Here is a 19,580-nt window from a genome sequence, read left to right on the forward strand (position 1 = left end):
GCAATTTAAAGTAGGAAACAATCTCACATTACCTCGACCACTAGGTGGAACAAGGTGGATCCATAGATCTATTTGCTTTATATTTATATATAAACCATTGCATGCATCAACTGAATTTTTACTTATGTTCAGACCATTTTCCCCAGCTCCTGTGATCATGTACCTGCTGTAGCATCAGTGTTTCATCTCAACTAAATCTTCTGCTCCTGTAGTCTATGATTTTAAAAAGAAAACTCCAAGACTGATCAAGTGCTTTAGGGTTAAACTGCATATTTAAAATAGAGGGGTGGTGGGGGGGTTATTGCCTGTTCCTGTTCCTCTTGTTTATAAAAGTACTGATTTCGAGACAAAATCACCGGTGTTTATTTAATTAAATTTTTAAGACGTTTGTCACACTTTCCCAGCTGTCAGACAGCCGGGGTGTTTCCTACCTCCCTTGCTTTGAACAGAAGTGATGGCCTGTGCCAGTTTTGACACTTGCCATTCACACATCACAGTGACCTATACTACAACTCCGTAAGACAAGCATGAGTGACCAGTCACATGCATGTGTGATTTTTCCACAAGGCTCAAAGAGAAACTTCTGATCGGACAATGTCCAGCATAGACAAGGAGATCCGTGAAGAGCAAAAAAATGGAAGGGTTTCCAGTTGCTAAACTGATTATGCAGCCAATTAAGTTCTGTTTCAAAGTATATCCTAATATTAAATACAAGTATTTTTAGGGGTGGGAGTATATATACACATACACTAAAATGGTTGAAATAAAATGTGTTCCTTTATGGTTCTAGCTCATTTAATCGTAAATTCAGGGACAATGTCAGCATTAACAACTCTGTCCATTCTCCTCTATCCACAGAACTTGTGGTCCCTAAAGGTTTGTTGGATAAGCAAAAACAAACAGTGAAAATCCCAAAGTGTCAGAATAGGAGCTGATGGATCAACCATGTCTGGCAAATATACAAATAAAACTGCAGGGGATACAGAGGCCGGAAACTCGTCAATTTAGTTCAACCTTTTGCCACGAGGTTATATTCTAACATGTGGCACCGTGGAAGGAATACCCAAGCACTTTCTTGCCAAATGAGCACGAGTGCACCCTGGTTATCACGGTGAGATGGTGGCATCCACAACCATGTGTGCTGCAGAGAGAATTGTATTTATGCTCCCCTCCACTGCACACCTAAGGCTCAATAAAAGGGTTTAATGGTGTGTGTGGAGCAAGACCATAAAACCAACCGTGACTAAATAGCATTTCTTTTTTGTTCATATCATTTATAAAATAAAAATAAAAAAACAGACATGGATGAGTGAATTTTAGAATAAATATAGGGCTCTAAAGAAGAACATTTTAAAAAAAGGTAGAAACTTTATTACATTAATTTAAAACAAGCAGTTCCTGGAAATAGAAAAAAAAAAAAAAAAAAAAAAAAACTTTGTGCAAAATTGGCTTTGTTCAACAGTTTGTGTGTCCTTGAAGTCACTTACATGGGAAACTTAAGGACACATGAACCAGTGTACAGTGCAAATAATGAGAGTGGTGCTCCCAGTGTCTACATCCTGAAATCATGTCTGAATAGGCAGTGGTGTGCAACAGTTGAGGTTGTCATTGATTGCTTTATCATACGAGACTCTAAACAACGCTTCCCACGGAGCCCGAACAAACTCTGCAACTTCATTAGGCACCTGTGAATCCTGTGTCCATAGCAGCCAAGCAGTCTCTGTTCCTGGACGCTAGAGAGGAAAAATACATACTTTAAAAAAAAAAAAAAAAAAAAAAACACAAAACCCAGAAACCCAGAAAACCCATCTACAGGGCAGGATGTATACATCAGGAGAGAAAGCTAAAAGTACAGGAGATGTTTTAAATCTGTCTAAATTTAAGGGTTAAAAATAGATCTATTGGTTCTAGCAGCACCATTGTAAAAGTATGTATGTTTTCACTATTTCCTCGCACAGGTGCCACCAGAGCTGGAGAACAATTACTGAAGGTCCTATGCCAGATGCCCGCATAGAACTCTGTTCTGTGAGGGGCATGTGTGGTGGTTGAGTGTTTTTATGAATGTGGGGAGACTGATTGTTGTGATGGTGGATTTGACCCCACATACCAAAAGGTAAGGTGGATATCCATAGTTGTACATGGTGGGAGCATTGCGGTTTTCATCTCCATCAGCTGCAAAATCACTTTAAAAGCTCTCACACCCTCCCCCCCCCCCCCCCCCCAGCTGGGAATGTGAGGGAGCTGTTAAAGTAAACTGCACCCGATAGTGGTGCAAACAAAAATACTCCCTTGAGGTAGTTAGGGCATGATCCACTCAGTCAGCGCCAGAGCTTCAGGCCCAGACAGAGGGCCCCTATAGAATACGATCTGCCAAAAGTGGAGTACATGGGCATTTAACATTATAGAATGTTAATGACGTACTGTAAGTAAATCCCCATCATATTTACCTAAACCAGGTGTTTTAAATACTTGACAATTAGCTTGAAGTGGGGTGTGCTGAATTCTGACCTTTAGAAAGTGTGCATGTTTAGGGGAGTACAGCTTGTTATTTGTATGAAAACTCTACACCGTAATTTTATATATCAAGAAAGAACATGCAGTCCTACGATGACACCCAGAACCTAGCATGTTTATCCGATGACTCGCGTCAAGCGCAGTGAAAGTTCTATTGTTCATTTCGATTTCACAAAGCAAACACAAGTGGGAAGACAGCTCAGGTCCTTTGCAAATTCCCTAAAGGCAATACTTTCCCAATATTTCTGTTGGTTTTGCCAGCAAAAAATGTACCACATTTAAACCATGCTTCAACACCATAAAAAGGATTACATTTCAGCACTGTGGCAGCCTGGCAATCAAAGGGTTAAGATCCAGGTAGAACATGCAGGCCAAAGGAGCTATAATTACTTTATGTAACAAACGTACTGCTTAAAGGAGCAGTCAAGCATGTTATCCAGCCATAAACACATTTTGTATTATTGGTGAGTGTGATCACACGGAGCATGAACCTTTGAAATATATCAGGAAGCAGCCACTAGAGGGATGTTTAAAAGGAACAGCAATGTAATATTTTATATTGCCAGACAAAAGGGACAGAACATGTATGCTTAAAAATCGCTACATTAAGCTATGGGTGGTTTCAGTGCTTAGAGTGTCCTTTTAAATGCAGATTGCGGCACTACACGAACTAAAGATGTGTGCGCTTTGTCATACACAAAACAAGCTCCTGCCAAGCATGGAGCTTAAAGGAAAGACTGAGAGGCAGTCCGTACAACTACATCGCTGATCTTAAAGATAAAACAAAAGAAGTGAACACCTTAAATTAACCAGTGGGTTTTGTAAGATGTAATAACCTTTGAAGAGAGGAAGTTGAGGAGAGTCATTTAGAGTAAATTTAAAGGGACACTGTAGTCACCAGAACAACTACAGCTTAATATATTTGTTCTGGTGAGTATAATCATTCCCTTCAGGCTTTTTGCAGTAAACACGGTCTTTTCAGAGAAAATGCAGTGTATATATTGTCCCCTAGGGACACCTTCTGTGGAAACTCCTCAGATGGCCACTGGAGGTGCATCCTGGGGCAGTGCAGCATGGCCGCTCAGCATCTTCACGCTGAATTTTCCTTTAGAGATACATTAATTGCCGATTTAAGCCAATCCGATTTTTTACTATGGGAAAGCATTGGATTGGCTGAAATCATAAATTCAGATGAGGTCAGCAAGTAGGCAGACCGGAGGTGGGGCCAGCAACATAAGGTAAGTTTTATTACCTTTTAAGGAGGCTTAGAGGGAGCAAACCACCTAAATTGTGGTTTTAACACTATGTATGTATTCCGACCCTATATCATTCCTTTAAATATTTTGATATCTTTCTGTGAATGATGCCCGTCCAGAAAGAGGTGTAAAGGTAAAATCTATATTAAATGGCCAGCTTTCAGTTGTCACAAATGCAAAGCTTCATTTTTGGGGATTTGTAAGCAGGAAGGGTAAAAGCTGAATAGGACAGAAAAAGGAGGAAAGAGAAAATCTACATGTATACTGTGCATTTATAACATAATTAACCTTCTGAACTACATGCACATCCTTTCTAGTTATTTATCTCCTCCTTCTCCCAGAACACATTCTCATTAATAATTACTCCACTCCATTTCCTTAAGTATCCTTATCTCGGTTTGTCCTTTCCTCCCTCACAAATACCTCACAGCTGCTCGAAGCTGGGTCAGTAAGAGGCAAAGAATGTGTAGAAATTAAAACACACTGCCCAGACGGACATTCTCAGCGCATCGCTGCAGCCCATGCAGATTCAAACTGTGGTTTTATTATTTATAAAGCGCCAACAAATTCTGTATCGCTGTACAATGGGGTACTTAGAATCGTGGAAACGTGTTTATCTGTCATGTAGGGTTACACATACCAGTCAACACAATGATTTATCTGGCCAACTCTAACCGTTTAAACTGGCACCACCTGGGGACATTGCAAAAACCTCCAAAAGGCGGCATCGCCACTGGGGGGGGTCCAGGATTGAGATCTATAGAGGATCCAGCAAGATCCTCCATAGACAGAGCCAATTCCCTGCAGCCGTCATTAGTGACGACTGTCGGCATCGACACGGTGGCTCCGCCAACTGTCTAAGATAGTCAGGGGAGGAAAAATACAGAAGACAAATTAGTTCCTTTTCTGCCTTATTTTAGTTAGAGATAAAAAAGAAAAAAAAAGGGAAGACTGCAGGAAAGAGGAAAAGAAGAGAAAGCAATTGGGCAAGTACAGAGTGAAAGCACTGCTCTAAGTACATCATGTATACTACATGTAATAATGCACAGTACTTGGCATCCACTGGGACACTAACTAAATTCAGATTGCCATACAAGGAATGTCTACTGCAGAGAAACCTATATTTCTCAATGTTGACTGAGACATCTTTGGTTTCTCTGAATAACCCCTCTTTCTACAAATAAAACGCTTTGGGTTCCCTTTCTAAACTGATGAATGTTAGTGGTTGTTTTTAAAACAAATGTGTGTGGATATTTTGCATAAGTAAGTCGAATCTAAACTCCTGAGAGGAGAGAAAGCTCAGTCTAAATTGTGCGTGTGGCATTCAGAAGCTGCCATCAAAGTTTGGGCAAAATGAAAACAGACAAACAGGAATTCGCACTCCTGATTGACAGCTTTGAGGGGCAGGCTAAAAAAATGTAATTGCACTGCGAAAGGATCAGATAGATGTTTAAAGGATCACTATAGTGTCAGGAAAAAAAAAAAAACTAGTTTTTCTGACACTATATAATCCCTAGGACCCCACCCTCAGGGCCCCCCTTCAGCCACTTACGTTTATCCAGCGCTGGGCTCCCTCAGCGCTGGTGACTTCTCCTCCCCTTTCGACGTCGGCTCCCGAGTGGAGCTGAATGCGCATGTGCGGCAAGAGCAGCGGGCGCGCATTCAAACAGTCCATAGGAAAGCATTCATCAATGCTTTACTATGGACGTCCTGCATGCTGAATGCGATTTCCGCATCCAGGGTTGCAGAAGCGCCCCTAGCAGCTGTCAGGAAGCCAGTCACTAGAGGCTGAAGTGGTCTCGGTGACTATAGTGTCCCTTTAAGTAGTTTGAGGAATTTTAGCAGATTGAGAATGAGGAAGGGGCAAAAGAGAGTCAGACTTTGCCAACCAAGTACGCAACTAGGGAGCATTGCTGATGTTTAACATACCTCGTTATGTATCCGGATGTGAAAATGACAGGGATGAGATGGGAATAAGTGCACGGCACAGACAGCAACAATGGGTTCTTTCTCTTTAATTCGGAAGGATTCTGGACAGTTTGCGAGGTCATTGGATTCAGCTGGAGGAGAGTGATTCCAATGGTGTGCATCCTCCAGCACATACGCATGCGTGTGTGTAATCAGCAGAGATACTGGCTTGGAAGAGGATTCTCTCTGTGCCAAGGTGGCACCAAATGCAAGATCACAGTCTGGCAAATTGTCCCTGGCTAGGTTCACAACATCCACTAAAAAAAAACAAAAAAACAAAAAAACAAAAGGAGAGGGATTTAAACATTTTTTTATTACTACAATATAGGATTAAAAATGCTGCAGTGAAGATTGTAACTTACACCAAACCCACCAGCCTGTCAAGCAGAAGACAGCAGGGATGTTAATGCAATGACAAAACAATCAGTGCCAAAGATTTTTGATCTCATAGTCCGGATAACCGACAAATGTAAAACACAGAGCCTTTCCACACCTGGCGAAACACTATTTCAATAATCCTTTTTACCATGTGTTTAAAGAACTACAAATTGGTGGATTTTCCATTGACATTCAGCTTATTGACGTGGCGTTAATGCACCAGTGACTTTAAATAACGCAAAGCACGCACACAATATACAAACATCATGAATTCGGTAACTGCACACACACAACTAGAATGTTTGAGAATCCACACATGGGAAGCAGCTCAGTGTATCCAGACAGCATAGTCTGTAGAAGAGACCTTTAAAGAATATTTCAAGCACTGTAACTAGTACAGCCTGCTGTGGTGGTTATAGTGCAAGGAGGGCCCTTGTGCTGTCCCAGTGTAATTGGTCAAACCATTTAAGCATGGTTCGATGCTAACCTGGGTCCCACTGTTTGGTTTTCTCAAAGCTATTATTGCCATTTATATAGCGCCAACAGATTCCGTAGCGCTTAAAGAAACCAGATTACTATTTTGTTTAAAACAAGAACTCAAACTCATTTGTTGGCTCAAAACATTCAGCTGACGATCTCAGCCAATGAATGATTGTGTATATTAGCATCAAGCTTCTTCCTGCCAAGACTGGAAGTAGTGCGGTGCAGACGGTTAAATGGTTTGACAGATTTTGCTAGGATGGATACTCCTGGCACCATAACCACTACATTTGGTTGTAGAAAATATAGTGCTTGGAGAGTGTTACTTTAGATTTGAGAAATCGGTTGCTACATATTAGGAAAAAGTTATATCAGCTGTTAAGCCAAACAAAGATAAAAGCAGAATCAAGGCTGGGAAAAATCTGCAAAAATTAGGAGCTAGGCAAATTTAACAACATTTTAGATTTAGACTTCTAGAAAAAAATATAACCCCCCACCCCCCCCAAAACAAACAAAAGCACACTACTGCTATTGGCCAATTTGAATGGTTAGACATTTATTTAATGCAGTGAAAACACCTGCAATGTTTAAATAAATAAATGGCAACATGTACAGATGGCAATCCTCTATAGCAGGGGTAGGCAACCTTTGGCACTCCAGATGTTTAATACATCTTCTATAATTCTGGCAAAGCATCATGGGAGATATACCGTATATACTAGAGTATAAGCCGACCCGAATATAAGCCGAGGCCCCTAATTTTACCCCAAAAAACTGGGAAAACTTATTGACTCGAGTATAAGACTAGGGTGGGAAATGCAGCAGCTACTGGTAAATTTCTAAATAAAATTGGATCTTAAAAAAATTATATTAATTGAATATTTATTTACAGTGTGTGTGTATATAATGAATGCAGTGTGTGTGTGTGTGTGTGTGTGTGTATATGAATGCAGTGTGTGTATGTATGAGTGCAGTGTGTGTATATGTGTGTATATGAGTGCAGTGTGTGTATGAGTGCAGTGTGAGTGTGTGTGATGCAGTGTGTGTTTGTGTATGTGTTGCAGAGCCTTGGTGGGGGGGTGGGCATTTTTATTATTATTTTTTGTAATTATTATTTTAATATAAAAAAAATTGTTATATTATTTTTAATATTATTTTATTTTAATATTATTTATATATTTTTTTCGCCCCCCCCCCCTTCGTGCTTGATGCATGGCAGGGCGGGGGGCTGGCAGAGAGCGTTTACTTACCTCTCCTGCAGCTCCTGTCAGCTCCCTTCTCCTCTGCGCCAGTCCGGTCAGCTCCCTCTGCAAGTCCCAGTGTAAGTCTCACGGCCGCACTATGACCCCGCGGCTCTCGCGAGACTTACACTGGGAGCTGACCGGACCGGCGCGGAGGAGAAGGGAGCTGACAGGAGCTGCAGGAGAGGTAAGTAAACACTCTCTGACAGCCCCCAACAGCCCCATGTCTGTATTATGGCAATGTAAATTGCCATAATACAGACATTGACTCGAGTTGGGGTTTTTCAGCACAAAAAAAAAAATGTGCCGAAAAACTCGACTTATACTCGAGTATTTACGGTAGTCCAAAACATCTGGAGTGCCAAAGATTGCCGACCCCTGTGCTACAGAGAGTACTGCTTGAATCATGAATCTATCTGAACACAGAACACAAGGCTCAGCGTGCCACTGGAATTGAGTAACATCTGTGGTTTTAACAAGCAGATTTTCCAGTGAACAGAAATTCCTTCTGAGATTTTGTTTTATTATGTTTGAGGAAAAGTTGGAAGATACAGATATCCAGATACACTATATGGACAAAAGTATTGGAAACCTGATCATAACACCAACAGCAGCCTTTACGACATTGCATTCTAAATACATAGACATTAATATGTAGTTGGTCACCCCTTTGCAGCTAAAACAGCTTCAGCTCTTCTGGGAAGGCTTTTCACAAGATTGTGCAGTGTATTTATGGTATTTTTTGCCCATTCATCCAGTAGAGCATTTGTGAGGTCAGGCAGTGAGGTTGGATGAAAATGCATGGATTGTAATCTCTGTTGCAGTTCATCCCAAAGGTGTGTGATGGGACTGAGGGCAGGGCTCTGTGTGAGCCAGTCATGTTCTTCCACACCGAACTCATCCAACCAGGTCTCTATGGACCTTGCTTTGTGCACTGAGGCACAGTCATGCTGTGAAAGAAAATATCCAGATACGTATGATTCGTCACTCCACAGAGCACGTTTAAACTGCTCCAGTCCAGGGGCAGTGTGCTTTACACCGGTCAATCTGATGCTCGGCATTGTACTTAGTGATGTACTTAGCTCTGCCATGGAAACCAATTCCATAGTGCTCTTGCCGCACAGTTTTTGTGCCGATATTAATGCCAGTGAAAGTTTCAGCTCTTCCACTATGGAACCAGCAGGGCATTGGTGACCTTTACGCACCTTGCGCCTCAGTACTTTGTGACCCAGCTCTGTGACTTTACGTGGTCATTTGCTTCGTGGTAGAGTTGCTGTTGTTGCTAAACGCTTTCACTTTCCAATAATACCATAAACAGTTGATCGTGGAATATCTATTAGGGATGCAATTTCACTAACTGACTTATTGTAAAGTTGGCATCGTAACACAGTACCATGCTTAAATTCACAACCAATTTATTTTTACAAATGTTTGTAAATGCAGGTTGCATGTTTTTTTTGCTGGATTTTATACACCAGTGGCAATGGGTGTGGTTGAAACACCTGTATTCAATAATTAAGAGTGTGTCCCAATACGTTTTGTCCACATAGTGCATACAGAGGTTCAGTTTCTAGAACATAAAATAAAAAGAAAGAAAAAATCTGCTTACCTTTTAGGAAAGACACAGTAATATACATAAACTCGGGGGGAGTTTCAGCTCCTGGCTTAGCACATAAAAGCGGCCTTGTAAGAGAAGGAGAAAGAATGATGAAGTGTAAGAAATAATATTCTTATCTAGCCCGCTACAATATCCTCATTCTTGGGTGGCTACATCGTCTATTTTCAATGTATGAACAAATCAATAAGACAAAACATAGGGGTCATGTTAGATGTACTATATTCCAAACGTATATGTATACTTTTAAGGTACGAGGCTTTTTGTAGCTCTAAATCTAAGCGCTCACCTTGCAACATCAAGGCAAACCGTTGCCAAAGCTATGGCAAACTCGGCGTTCCAACCACAAAGGCTTTGTAGTGAAGTACCCATCTAACAGGTTTGCCCTAATGCGGACACGTGAGCTTGCACTTTGATATATATTACAGTCATGGTAAGAAGCCAGGCTTGGCCATTCTTGATCTAGAGTGGAAGACTGTCTAGTCCCTGTCTGGTAATAAAATTGAAGAAAAAGTCTTACCAGATGCGGTGCTGTGGTGTGACCACCTCTTCAGGAATTTGCACAAGACTTTTTAGATATCGTGGCGGTAGCTCCGAAAGGGTGTCTGCAAACAATAAACCAGGTTCATATTAACCTCAGTAATAAAACACACACTATCCCCCATAAATATTTAAAGGAAGAATTTCAAAACAGACACCAGCTCAGGCCTTACCCAGAATGTTCTGACTGAACATCGTGGTGTACGTTCGATTCCCAATCAGAAGGGTATAGGCAGCGTCAGGGCCATCAAAGCCAAGATGCAGCGTCTGCTGGTTCAAGCCGATCTGCATGTGTGTGAACAAGTCGAGGCTGTACACATCTCCAGGCTTCACCCAGTTACATGGTGATCCCCTGCAAGAGAAAATTTGTTATTCTAAGCTGACTTTACACCCCCATAAGTAACACAGCAAACATCTCCTTGCCCTTTACATACCTGATTTCACCTCTAATCTCTAAGAAATAGATTTTCTGGTTTGATACAACTACCAGACCACAAAAATGAGAGGCTTTACCAAAACGAACAACAGGGACCTAGAATGCAAAATAAAAAAAAATAAAAAAAACGCATTAAAATGTGAAGGATATAATTGTGAAACTAAAGAAATAGGAAATAAAAACAGAAAACAGCATCCAGACTGCCAATCCCTGACACCTGCAATCAGTTTGAATAGTGAATTAGGGGTTGAGGTGAGACATTAAAGTGACAGTAAATACAATAGCTATTCAAGCTTATAGTAGTTTGGTGTAAGCAGACCTTGGGCACCATATTACAGGGGGAATCTAAGCTTTAGCAGCCAAAGCTTTTTTAAATTTTTTTTTTAATATACACGGCTAGAACATTAGAATTATACTATGACTATGAGTTGGATTGATTGAAATGCTTAGAGTGTCCCTTTAACTAAAGACACAGATTTTAGTGAGGTAGACTCATAAGTATTAAAGACAGCCCTGACGGGGTTTCTTAAAGAGACACTGGATAAATCACACAGTAGAAAATGTGTGTATAGGGACCCTAACCTTAGCCTCACCTTAAAGCAGCATTGGTATTCCTCCTGGTGTTCTACGATTATTTCAAAATCAAGATGGAACTTGAGACGATGATCCACCAATCGAAAATCTAAAGTCTGAAAAGAACCTACAAGAGAATTTTTAATTAATCAAACGCACTAAGAAAGCACTAGCTGCTCAATTGCCACTTGTCTCCAGACCCAGGTAAATTCAACTAGTATTGTTTATAACTTACGTTGTCATTTTAGAGTGCACCCTATGAATGTATGTTTCCCAGTGTTTGAAAAATGCAAGTCTGCTTTTATAAACCTCATACATTTACTAAATACTACTCACTAAGAATACAATTTTAAATAAATGTTTTTTCCCCCCTCAAATGTTAGAATGACATTCAGATACAATTAGCAGAGAATGCTGGAAAATATATTCCAAAATGTGTTCCTGCTTAGATGGCCCACATACCCGGTCACAGAGATAACATTAAATACGTTCCATACTCCCTCCCTTCAGCTCATGTTAAAAGCTGCAAATGTGGCACATACGAACCTGGGGTAAGCTGCCATGGCTGCTCTACTTCATGGACTGATTGGCTTGATGGAGGAGATGGAGAGTTGGATTTGGAGCTTCCCGTTAGAGTATTCCCACTACTGAATGAAGCACGCTTTAGTGCCTGCCGTACGCGGTCTAAGGTGTTTAACACTCCGCTCTCTGCACCGTTGCATGGTCCAGGGCTGTCTGTTTCCTCCTCAGAGGGAGAAGACTTCTGCTCTTCCTGGCCAGGGTGGGCACCACGTGGAGAGTTAACAAAGCTTCTCTCTTCACGGGGCGGTGAAAATATAACATATGAACTACCACAGCCAGGGCACGTATCCACAGCTGGAAAGAAAGAACATTATAGAAGGTTATCATCCTGTGCATCCTGTATACCGAAAACTCTGTTTACTGACAACTGCGATCCCAACCCTTAGATTTTAGCCTGAACTATAAGTAGGGAGTATTCAAATAAAGGGTGGCTCCAACCAAAACACGGTTTTAATATATCACAATAGGCGTAGTTACCTGTAGGAGAACCTGGTGGTGAGTCACGCACTTTGTTTATCCCGTTTATTTTACCATTGACTGCATTATTGTATTCTTCTAGGCCAAATATTTTGTAACACTTTAGACACCGGTATAACGGTTTTGGCTTTGCAGCCTCTTTTCTCTCCTTCTCTTTCTTGTTTTCCTCAATGATGGGACGCAAAGCATCGCACAGCATCTAAACCAATAGGACAAGGTAAACATGTAGTTAAAGAGGAGTAGTCAACAGGCAAACAAAAAATCATTTTGTTAATCAAACACTTCTTACAACCTATGCTCATTGCTCATGTTATTTTGCAAAGACGTCCTCAATCCCCTGCTCCACGGACTGCATGTTTGCTCTTGTACAGACCTAAATGACGTGCACGTGTGTGTGTGTGTATATATATATATAAAAATATATATATATATATATATATATATATATATATATATATATATATATATATACATACATATATATATATATATACACACATACACACACACACACACACACACACACACACCTCACTACTGGGGTAAAAAGACAGGTCAAAGGCAGTACAAATAAGCCAATTTCATGGGATTGCTTGGGGAAACTACCATTCATTTTCCAGAAATATTGGCATTAGCATTATCTGGCTGTGTTAAACATGAGCCCTTTGGTACTGCCAATTTCACACATCCTCCCTAGCTTGTGTCAATTTGGTAGCTTTAAAATGGTTATAAGCAATTCGGCACTGCTGAGTCAGGATTATATCTATAAATGTTTTGGATGAGAATGACAGTAATCCTAAAATTTGTTGGTCCCAAAAAAAAAAAAAAAAAAATGAGGAAGGACTGTAACCATAGCCTCTCCATTTGCTTGTAAATGAAATGTTAAACAAAATTGCAGTTTGTTCCACGTGAAAAATCGAGGAGAGTGGGGTAGGAGTCTGAAGCTAAACTCCTTCCTTTTTAGATGGACTTACCTTTGCAGAGTCGTCTGGAGAATCATCCAGCACCACATACTGCGCCTTCTTTCTCTCCTCAATTACCGAGTCAAAGAAAAGAGTAATGAGCGGAAATTCCTGCACTTCATCCTACAGAAACAGACATTGTTTGAGGAAATGAAAAACGTGGCTCCAACAAGAAAACGTTTTAAAACGCAAAGGAAAGTTTAAAGGAGACGGGCACATTGGGAGGGAGGACCCAAACATATTGTCAGCCAGTAAAAGGCCCATAGATGGTGAGATTAATAAAAAATAAAATTTTCCAGACAGCTATAAAGAATTGACAATGTTGGTAACAAGAACTTCTAATGCGTGAGCATAAAGCATGGATTAATCCCAATGATCCTTTTGTTACTCATTATTAGCCTAGACATGCAGTATATGCAGGATGATGAGAGTTGTGATAATGCACGTGAATGGTACTCCATGCACTAAAACAGACAGGAAAGGCAGGGGCTTCACAACTCCTACAGGACAGGGTGACCACATTGCTCAGAAAGTTTGTTTTATGCAATCGGGCTTGACGTTTGTCATATTTATTCAGAGACTGCACACAATAAATTTGCTAAAGCAGTACAGCTAATGTGCTCTTTCCTAAAGTTCTGTAGATTCAAAAAAAAAAAAAAAAATGTATAAAACAATGGCGCTGCAGATATTAGGCCAGAGCTACTGCTCCAGATAAGAATGGCTTTATTCTATACATAATTTATCATATCACATCTTATGTTTCTAGAACTATGTGATGGCATATAACCCATTGAAAAGCGCTACGGAATTGTTGACGCTATATAAAAATAATAACAGTGTTCTAAAAGGCACAGGACGTGCAAGGTTTTGTTGAGACTAGGTCCCAATTCAGTGCTGTCGTGGAGTACTTCTGAAGAATTTATCCTGTACATTGTCCATCAGTCCCAGACGATGAGTCCATGTGACCACTCATCCATTTTGCAGCTGTGGACTGTCCATATGTGGCATATGTCGCCATTATGGTTAAGACTTGACATTACATAATTTTATAATGTTTGCGTTCGATAATCCCAGCAATTTAGGAAATATGGGCTTTTAAAAAAAAATAAAAAAATCTGATGGCAACTGCAAGTAGCTTTGACAACTTCCACACCAAAGTAGCTGGCATTAGACCTATTTTACACTGGACACATATTGCCAAGTGGAAAAGGTTTAAATGCAACTCAGCTTCGTAGCTGCATTTGTAATTGTAACTTTGTAAGTGAAATACTGCCATTTTTAGGAAAGATTACAATTTGCTTTACTCCATCGTTACCTTCCAGGTCCAGGGTATCACAGATGTCTTAACATCCATGAGGTTGGACAGGTGCCTTTTGGTCAATAACTGTCCTCTATCCAGGGCGATCTCAAAGAAGCACTCTCGAGTCAGATGGAAAAAAATAAAAGGCCAATCACTATAACACGGGCGCCCATCCTGGATTGGGGACACAGCTACTGGGGGACCCAGTGGATCTGAGGAGCAAAAAACGGACACTGAAAAGTTTGCAGAGCTGGGGTATAGGCAGAGAATGAAAGTGTCTACATGACAGGAAATATGCACTCTAACAAGAAAGCCATGCCTTTTCACTGAAAGTGCTTAATCAATCATCATATATCATCAGATTTTTACAATGATATATTGCTGGTGAGATAGGATTTCTCCCTCTTTTGTCTACTCTTCTGCATACTTCCTTCTTTACCCCTCTACCTCCCCAGGGTATAAAATCCCCTTTTCAATATCTCTTCTTCCCCCCTACCCCCCTTTTAACCTAAAACGGGGGTAACCTAATTTTTTAAATTGTACTACTCTACCGAACATATTAGTTGCTTGAAAAAGAAAGGATATTAAATCAGAATCAACATTATGCGACTCACAACTTACCCACTATTTCATATTTGTCTTCTTCAGCTGCCCTAGCTGCTACATCTCCCCAAGAGAAGCCATCATCATCATCGTCGTCATCGTCGAGCAACTTAACTTCTGTCACGTCTGTGTTATGTGGTTCCTGACACACCTCCACAAGGGGTTCAGGCAACTCTTGTGTGGGGGAGGGACTGGTCTGCTTGGTCTCTACAGGTGTTGCCATAGGCTTGAAGAAAGGCTCAGCATCCAATGGAGATTGGCTGACTGGAAGAAGACTCTCGATCTGGGGGTTATCTTCATTAAGTTCCCTCTCCAGGTGATCTCTGTACTGTAGCCAGTCAGCACCATACTGATTGCGAAAAATCTCAGTCCGTTCGATAACTTCCTGGTGCTGCAAAACAGGCTCTGTAACGATGTGGGAGAGTTAAAAGTAAATATAGTGGCAATGGGGAAAGCAAAATTCTTATGAATTATTCACATTGTTCGAACCATTCAATATATAAAAGGACATGGCCAGAAGAATATGGTGGACAGGTGCAAGGCATGGGTAGAGGAAAGCAGAGTAATGCGTGTGCAAGACACACACTGTTATTATGCAAAAAAAAAAAAAACACATCTAGAAATAGTGTTGGTAGGTTGAATGACACACCTATCCTATGGACCATGAAAGGTTATGGCTACTTCTCTGGATGTGTGGGTATCAAAAGCAATGCCCATATTGACAGATGAAGAAACAGCAAAAAAAAAAATAAGACTTCAAAACACAACTTTGACTTCTGAAACAGAAACATAAGTATCTATAGTGTGCAGTCGACAGAGCAAAACTGGCATGTACTAAAACTCTTTAATCACTTTTTTAAACTCTGTAATCACTTTACAAAGAAGAGAAAATCAATCACATTTATCCATCGGCAAATTTTGCAATGATCAGGTTGGTTTAAATATGCAGACAGAAAAGATGATAATGGCTCTCTGGACTGCACAACAACGCGAGATGCAGTGCCACAGCTGTAATACACAAACGTACACAAAGACATAGTTAGTAGGCACTCACGTTTTTTCGGTCGCCGTCTGTCACAGTCATTGTCACTGGGCTCAGAGATACTGGCCGTACGAACTTTAACCTAAAAAAACAAACAAAAAAAACAGAAGATGGCTGTAGTTCCAAACCTACACGTAGACTTTTCTGCCAGGTGTTACGGCAAACTTGGCGTCTCACCTTTGATTTTTTCCGTGGCAGTGAGGAAGCTTTTGTTTCCACTCCTGAACAGCTGTCCAATAATTCTACCGGAGAGGGACTGTCACTTGTAGAGTTGGGAATCTCATCTTCAGCTTTCTAATGGGGGGGCAAGTAACAAGTATAAACAAAAACTCATGAATGCACACAGGAAGACTAACAGAACAAATGCAATCTGTCGAACTGCTTTTAGCTGCACAAAGCCCAAAAAGCAGTCAGTGATTTAAAAGACACAGAAACCAGCACACTCACTAAAACACCAGCTAAAAAGCTTACCCCATTTAATAGTTTTTAAAAACACCTGACATCGGCAGAAATAAAGTGGATTTAGTTACAATATGCAATCTTGCATTGCATAAACCTGACACAACAACAATGTACCCCAGCCTTGGCAGGTCCTCTCCTAGCAACCCAATGCCTGCTCTTATTAGAGTAAGGGATACATTGGTGTTGGATTCTGTGTAGAAACAGAGATAGAGAGAGACAGCCTTTTCAATATCTTTTGTAAATCTATTTTCTAGACCAGGGATGACAAAAAGGTAGATCCCCAGATGTAGAACTACAACGCCCATGATGCTTTGCAGGTTTTTAAAACAGAGGAGGATGACTGAAGCTGTAGTTTTAAAACATCTTGGGATCCATCTTTTGGGCTCCCCTGTTCTAGACAGACCATGCACACAAAATAAACCAAGAAAAAAACCAAAAAAAAAACACAAATGGGACTTTTAATAGATAATGTTTGTAAGGACTTACCATTGACTCTAAGGAAATCATTAAGTATCCATCCAGGAACATCTGCAGTAAAATCAGACAGCAAAATAGATTAATGGGAGGTTAGTGAGGGCGAGGGAAAAGTGTTACCCCAATAAACCTCATTAATAAACTCACCTTGTTTAGGGTGCGAGGGGACAGATATTGCACAGTTAATGGCTGATGATCCTTGTGATAGTATAGCGGGTTGCCTTCAAGGAAGAGCTATGACAGAAGATAAGTAGTGAGTGATAGACATAACCTGCCCCCTCCTCCCAGCACACAAAGGGTTTGGCTATTTAAACATGCAGGCCTTATAAAAAGACAACAGGAAGGGTCAAAAAGATGACCCTTTCCCACATTCCACAGAAGCTCAAAGAAGATCACAGATCCATTTATAGGCCACCCTGCATTGAAAATCTTTAAATTGTCTTTTTTATTTTTAAAACAACTCTTCAATTGGTGTATTATCTGCTTAGTTCCCATTTTGGGTAGGAAAATGTTGCAAATATTCAGTTATGTTATGTAAACTGGAATAATTAAGGAGATAATTTAAGTCGTAGCAGACACTTCATAAAGTTAAAACTAAATGGAGAAATTTTTTTTAAAAAAAAAAAATCACAACCCCCCCCCACCCCACGCACACAAAGATTTGTGATTTTACCACAAACAATAGCCGTGGATCAGAAAAGCCTAAAAATAGAACATTAAAACTATACCTTTTTTTAAGGTTTAAGGTTGTTCGTGACCAAATTTGCTACAATATACATAATAAATAAATATGTTAAAATGACAGACTTGTGTATATAACGTTTCCCAGAATGCTGTGCAGGGGATAGATACAAATGCACAAGTGAAAGGTAAATCAGGACGTCGGCATTTAACATGCATTCCAAAATGCTTCAGTTTTATTGTGGATGTTGGACTTTGACGTACAGGTCAAATATCATCATAGCCTTTTCAATAACATAACCACGGCTAACGTACACCTTCACTGCATTCCTATGGCCAAATACAGAGTGCTGCATTTAACATAACTTTACACACTTCTCACATTTTCCATTCTTGAAAGCCAACTTGATAGAAAATGTAAAACGATAAATTAATAGGAACTTTTTTTTTTTTTTTTTAAACTTAAAAGAAATCTATCATAGTTATTACCAACATCCATTTTATTCCCCACACATTCCTGAGAAAATCCAGAGATAAAACATGCTTTAAAATATCTTGTGCAAAGCCAGGTGGTATAACACATTAAAGCTGTATTTTGCCTGTTTAGGTTGATAGGATCAATCCTCTTTGGGTCTTGCCTTGGTTAAATAGAATAGACACCTGATAGAGAAAACCTGCTTGAATTACCACTCAATCTTCGTTCGAGGGATCATAAACTAGCACAAGAAAGTGCACACAATCATGTTTATGTACATGTTGGGTCATGGTAGGTGCTCCGGTACCAATTCTTACCTTTCTCAAGCTGTGCAGCGTGCTCAGGCCTTTTAGTTGTTTATGATCATGCAGGAGATTATAGGATAAATCCAAGTGTTGCAGGTTCGTGAGATGTTCCAGTCCTGTTGGGGAAAATTGTCAAGTAGTTAGTTACTCACTGAAGAAACACTCGCTAAATGCCACTTTCCATAAGAGTCTCTACCCTTGTACATACAGACTGACCGCTAGTGGTGGCTAGCTGGTTATGTCTCAGGACAAGAGTTTGCAGAGTGGCTGTAGCAGCTGTACTAATCTCTGGTACTGTGGTCAGCAGATTAAACCCCAAATTCAGGTAACGGAGCTCTTCAAGTACCTAGTACAAAAAGAAATAGAATATGCTAAGTACTGGAGGCAATTCCATTCAATAGCACATTATCCAGACAAAGGTAAATGCTAATTATTTAACATCTCAACGTTGCTATTCTAATGCTTAATGCTGCTGGGAGGGAGTGGGAGATACACCACCTTTAAATATGATTCACAGTCTTTGATATGGTTGTGGCTTAGATCCAGAGTCTTCAAGCTGTTTAACAATTCCTGAAATTAGAAATACAAAGAGACTGAGCTTTTAAACAAAAGCAGAGAAAAAAAAAAAACCACCAAACAAAAAAAACTAGTTCAGCAATTAGTACCACAAATGTGATAAAGGAAACCTGACACAAGCATAATTCCAAATAGATAGGAAAATAATGCTGCCCTTCCACACAAACAAATTCCATCAAAAGTAAAATAAAATAAAAAGTTTATTATACACACATATTTTGACTTCTTTATTTTTAATTCAAAAATAATATAAAAACATATTTTCCATTATTGTATTATCCTAACAGACAGTCTACAGATGTATTGGAACATACCAGTGAACCATCTAATTTGCGGATCATGTTGTAGCTGAAATTGAGAGTGTGTAACTCTAGCCAGGCCAGGGCCGATGTCAGATCCCCAGCACAGAGGGAGATCACTTCCTGGGGATACATAGAACAATAAACCAATATTATATATGCCAACACATCCGTTAATACTCAACAACTGCGTATTATGGCAGAACCTTTTAGACAATTTGACAGTTCTTGCCCCAATCCCCAGTTAGGACTGCAATTCCCAGAATACTTTGCCAGAGAAATGCCAGTTGAGAACAGGAAGTGTATTCTAAGGCAGATAAGTAAAATGGAGCAGGAAAGGT

General features: G+C 40.1%; 1 protein-coding gene across 1 annotated transcript in view; it reads right to left on the reverse strand.

Annotated features, from left to right (window-relative positions):
• Positions 1-1,443: 1,443 nt before the first annotated feature.
• Positions 1,444-19,580, reverse strand: part of STK11IP (serine/threonine kinase 11 interacting protein) — a 31,383-nt gene continuing 13,246 nt past the window's right edge. The window contains exons 6-25 of the mRNA XM_063429339.1: positions 19,255-19,362; positions 18,863-18,934; positions 18,581-18,710; positions 18,377-18,480; positions 17,051-17,137; positions 16,916-16,957; positions 16,145-16,261; positions 15,980-16,049; positions 14,944-15,330; positions 14,338-14,534; positions 13,035-13,145; positions 12,061-12,259; positions 11,548-11,877; positions 11,022-11,128; positions 10,427-10,524; positions 10,166-10,344; positions 9,973-10,057; positions 9,447-9,520; positions 5,700-5,995; positions 1,444-1,733 (exon numbers count right to left, since the gene is read on the reverse strand). Of these exons, the coding sequence (XP_063285409.1) occupies positions 1,566-1,733; positions 5,700-5,995; positions 9,447-9,520; positions 9,973-10,057; positions 10,166-10,344; positions 10,427-10,524; positions 11,022-11,128; positions 11,548-11,877; positions 12,061-12,259; positions 13,035-13,145; positions 14,338-14,534; positions 14,944-15,330; positions 15,980-16,049; positions 16,145-16,261; positions 16,916-16,957; positions 17,051-17,137; positions 18,377-18,480; positions 18,581-18,710; positions 18,863-18,934; positions 19,255-19,362 (2,961 nt within the window). The 3' untranslated portion in view covers positions 1,444-1,565. The remainder of the gene's footprint in view (positions 1,734-5,699; positions 5,996-9,446; positions 9,521-9,972; positions 10,058-10,165; positions 10,345-10,426; positions 10,525-11,021; positions 11,129-11,547; positions 11,878-12,060; positions 12,260-13,034; positions 13,146-14,337; positions 14,535-14,943; positions 15,331-15,979; positions 16,050-16,144; positions 16,262-16,915; positions 16,958-17,050; positions 17,138-18,376; positions 18,481-18,580; positions 18,711-18,862; positions 18,935-19,254; positions 19,363-19,580) is intronic.

The sequence above is a fragment of the Pelobates fuscus genome, chromosome 8, assembly GCF_036172605.1.
Source record: "Pelobates fuscus isolate aPelFus1 chromosome 8, aPelFus1.pri, whole genome shotgun sequence".
Taxonomy (NCBI): Eukaryota; Metazoa; Chordata; class Amphibia; order Anura; family Pelobatidae; genus Pelobates; species Pelobates fuscus.